The 4,407-nt window shown below is 36.2% G+C and overlaps 2 protein-coding genes across 2 annotated transcripts; one reads left to right on the top strand and one right to left on the bottom strand.

Annotated features, from left to right (window-relative positions):
- Positions 1 to 193: 193 nt before the first annotated feature.
- On the bottom strand, positions 194 to 1,648 carry LOC105315513 (major facilitator superfamily domain-containing protein 12-like; the record flags this gene model as incomplete). The annotated part of the gene is made up of 3 exons (XM_011410194.2): positions 1,102 to 1,648; positions 929 to 1,061; positions 194 to 328 (listed from the first exon to the last, which is right to left on the bottom strand). Coding segments are annotated over exons 1-3 (774 nt in total), but the record flags the coding sequence as incomplete, so codon positions are not given.
- Positions 1,649 to 1,760: 112 nt separating this feature from the next.
- LOC109590570 (L-malyl-CoA/beta-methylmalyl-CoA lyase-like) lies at positions 1,761 to 4,401 on the top strand (the record flags this gene model as incomplete). Its single annotated transcript, XM_020006471.1, has 3 exons — positions 1,761 to 1,847; positions 2,205 to 2,312; positions 2,986 to 4,401. A coding segment is annotated over exon 3 (1,412 nt), but the record flags the coding sequence as incomplete, so codon positions are not given.
- Between the last annotated feature and the right edge of the window lie 6 nt (positions 4,402 to 4,407).

Here is a 4,407-nt window from a genome sequence, read left to right as displayed (position 1 = left end):
AGAGAAAGGTCACTATTAATACATGACAGGTGCACTCAGCAGAGAGGGAAGGGCTGAAGTGGTGTATGTAAACCACTCTACTGCACTTTCACTATGGGACACAAACAGTTTGTATAATTATAAGAAGCCAAATAGATTCATAGCACTTTTTGTCAAATAGAATAAGCATATTATATCATAGCTCATAACTTACAAGATAAAATCTTGGGTTAACAATCCATTTGTACCAAGTTTGCTTTGCTAGATTAACATTTACTTTCTCAGGAATCAAAAACTGAAAGAGGAGGGAGGAGGGAAATCCTAATCCAATAACAACTGCTGACATAATCTAAATAAAAAATTATTTTATGATTTTCATAATTAAAATTCCTAAGACAGCAGACATCACTGTGATCAAAAGTAGGATTAAAGGTCGGAGTTCTAAAATATTGGCTATAGCCAAAGATTTATTACTTGAGGTATCATTTCCATAGGTGAAATTAAATCATTATTGCACTTATGCATGCTTGTTAATGCGGGTTTGCAATATAAAACTAGGCTAATATACCGTCAATTTTTAATCAAAAGCATAGGTGATTTGACCTTTTGAAAAGTGCTTTACACTATAGTTAAGTCATATTCAACTCTAGCATCAATGTAATGTCAGGACAAGTGTAATATTGTAAATCCCCATTAAGATACCATACAAGATGATTTATTGGCGAGAGTAATATTTGGTGAATTTGCCTGTAGAAAGTTATTGGCAAATTTTATATTGGTAATTTTGTGCCATGTGCCATAATCTGTCATTGAGCATGCTCACAGTTTGAAACAAAATGGCGGATTTTATATTGGTGATTTCTTCATAGAATCGCCAATTGCCAATATTAATTCCTGGCAAATAAATCATCTTGCACGGTAGCATCATAAAGTTGTTACATTACTGTACCAAGAATATGTTAAGATCATCTGGTGTTAATGGTTTATCTCCAGTATTTTTACTGCTGTCGTCAGAATAAAACTTTAAGAGCAACCAAAAGCATCCAAAGACAACAAGGTTTGCAATAATAGTAAAACTATATCTAATAAAAGTGATCAAAAGTAACTTAGAAAATATCTTACCTCAATGAATTCAATTGGACTTGGGTTCTTTTTTGAACACAAATTTCAGGAAGGAGAGCTAACTGGCCAATTTGAATTGATGCCCAGCTAAATTGAAAAATTATAGCAAAGCAACAAAAATAAATAACTTGGTACACCTCGGATGCATCACTGCACCCAAGACATTTGTACCACAAGAAGAACATCACTAATGCAAGTGTGATAAGACCAATCAGGTGGAATATTTTCCTTCTCCCTGGAATTTTACAAGAACATTTATCAGACCACATCCCTACTAAAGGTGTTGATATAGCTCCCCCTACTTGAGCGATCAGGACAATGTTGCCAGCATTTTTAGCCGAGAGTCCCAAAACAAATTGAAAAAAAGAGATATTGTAAGGAAACCAGACAGCAATAGCAAGGACGGTAAAGAAATTGCCCAAGGCGTATGCTATTTTTCTGTGTGGCCTCAATAGTTGCTTCTCAGCTTTGGCTTCAGCTTCAGTGACATTTTGCGATCTCTCCATTGTACAGATTGCTCAGTCTGCATATGCTCCTTCTCGGCGCCGCCAAGCCCAGCCCCCAGAAAGAAAGTAGATGTAGTAGTAGTCTAGTAGACTACTAGTTCACAGTATAAAAGCGTAGGCCTATTCATAGAAGCACAACAGATAACACGAGCACAGTCAGACGATTACCTTTTAAAGCTAGATCTGTTACTACCTATTGATTTCATTTCTCATCGGATCTTTGTGCCTAACAATTACAAAGTAAGTCTATAATGCATGCATGCAGCGCTAAGGCTAAGCCCAATGGCAATGGATAGGGAAAAATCTAAAAATTTCCATTGAAAAGTATTGTCGACCGCCAGTAGTGCAGTAAATTACCTCAGAAAAACACTTCATTGTACTAGTCTGGCAAGCCAGACTAGCATTGTACACAACCAGTAGTCCGAGGGTTTCCCATGCAGTATAGTGCTCAGCTTTTTGCCCGCTCATTTGTTGTGCTATTTAGCTAGCTTTAATTGTAGAGAACCCTGATCAATGAATGGCTGGAAGAGAATTCTACAATTTTATATCTAGTTTGAGCTGATTCCCATTAAAATTAGATTTTTATAAATTTTATAGTACACAGTCTCAGTCCAAATTTATTAAAAAGCAGTTAGAAGAGACAGAAACTGCAGTCTTTGGACAACTCAAGATAGCAAGCTGAGATTTGGAACGCAACCACAAAAGGTATAATTGTCATAGAAATTAGAGGCATTGCAATTGTATTGTTGAAGAAAAGTAGTTCAAATAATTGATTCGTCTGAACTACAGTCTCTGACTCTAGTTTGAGCTGAGTCTGATCAAAATTGAATTCGAAAAAATCATTTGTAAATTGCTCTGAAAGTCATGCTTGTAAGTGTGATCGTTTAGCATGCTTAGTGGGAAACCTTCTTTCATGACAGTTAAACTCAGTGAACTGCCAGTTTTTATTAACAAGCCATGTTTGTGTTTTGTGCAAAAACATGTAAACAAGATAACAAGCGTAACAATGTAAAAATATTTCTATAATTGTTTTCACTGTGAGACTAATTGACCCAAGGTCTGCTCTTGATTATAGATATATGGTAGATCTTTGCATAAACCTTGCAAGTTGGCCTGTTTGTTTAATTTGACCACAATTACAAGAACACACCTCACTTACCATTTCCACTGTATAAATTTGTGGAGGTGCCTTTGATGCACTCACACACTATAGTACAAAGGTTTGTGAGCTGTGATTTGCATGCTTACATAAAGGTAGTCAGAAATCTATTACTGTACTAGTGGATGTGAACTGTAGCTGAAATTTTGCACAATTGTAGCAATATTGCTGGTATTATGCTCTGTAACTTACCTCAATATCATTTTTTTCTTTATGCAGAAAAATGATTCGTTTGATTTTAAAAGCAAAGAGTGTACTGCAGTCTCATTCAACACTACAATGCAAAGTAACTATGTCAAGTTACTCACCAAAAAGGTCATCATTGACACCACCTTTAATGAGGTCGTGCTTTTTTACAAAAAAAACTCGACAAGGGCTTGAATGTGTAAAGAAATATCAGCCAGATAGCGTAATTCTTGATCTTGAAGATTCAGTTCAGTCGCACGAAAAACCCTCCATTAGAAAACTTTATTTGAATGGCATTAAAGATGGCCTTTTCTCTGGTGTTAGTGTTTACATCAGGAGCAGCTCAATAGATTGCACAAGTGAATTTATTGAGGATATTAAAACTTTCACTGGGACTGGAATAACTGGCTTTCTTTTACCAAAAGTTGAGAATCGAGAAAGTGTATTGGAAGCAGAAAAAATTATACTACAATACGAGAATGAGAGAGGACTTCAAAAGAATAGTCATGCATTCTCAATATTAATAGAAACTCCAGCTGCATACTTTGAAGTACAAAATATCTTATCGTCATCTAAACGTATTTCTTCAGTTATTTGTGGTAGTGCAGATTTTACAGCTGAAGCTCTTTGCGATGATCATTCTCCTACATATGATACATTTTTTACTCAAGTTGCTCTTGCTGCCAAGGCAACAAAGAAAGTTGCTGTATGGGGTGTTCATGACAAACTTGATGATCATATAGGTTTCCAGAGCAATTGTTCCAAAATGAAGAGATGTGGATACGATGGGGTTCTTGCCTTGACGCCAAAACAAATTTTACTTGCAAACCAAGTCTATTCTCTTTCTCATAGCGAAAAAGACTGGACTGAGAGAGTGTTGAAAAAATCCACACGTATCAATACAATTCGTAAATCAGTTCAAGAAAGTCGGCAAATGATAGGTCCTCCTCATAAATTAAAGGCTAGTAATATCCTTTCTAGCAGAGTAGAAATGGGAGCGATTCCTTCTAAGTCGATTCGAGGTCATGCTGCTTCTTCTAAAGGAATATGTGCTGACCTGGCAATTGGTGAAATAGTGCCTGCACCTCGTGAAGTTTTCATTACTGACAGTTGGAAAACAACTTGGGAGAGCTCATTCATTAGTTCTAGAAGGTGTTACGATAAAAAGAATGATGCATGCATTCCATTTGCATTAGCTGCAACATTAGCAGTTGCTTTTTCTGTATCTAATCTCTCTTACTATGCAAGAGTTCACCTTGGTTTCAAAAATATATTTCAACATAGGCCTCTTCTAACAGGTGACAGAGTACGTGCTATGTTTCGAATTGACTCTATCAAGTCAAAGAAAGGGAGTGATAGCATTCAGTATTCAGTGGTTCATTCAACACATTGGCTGGTCAATCAAAACGATGAAATAGTTTTACAGCTAGAAAAAATAACCATGTTCCAGCCTGA

Source organism: Amphimedon queenslandica, unplaced genomic scaffold (assembly GCF_000090795.2).
Source record: "Amphimedon queenslandica unplaced genomic scaffold, v1.1 AMPQUscaffold_9836_Cont17950, whole genome shotgun sequence".
Taxonomy (NCBI): domain Eukaryota; kingdom Metazoa; phylum Porifera; class Demospongiae; order Haplosclerida; family Niphatidae; genus Amphimedon; species Amphimedon queenslandica.
This window is presented reverse-complemented; position numbering and strand designations above follow the sequence as displayed.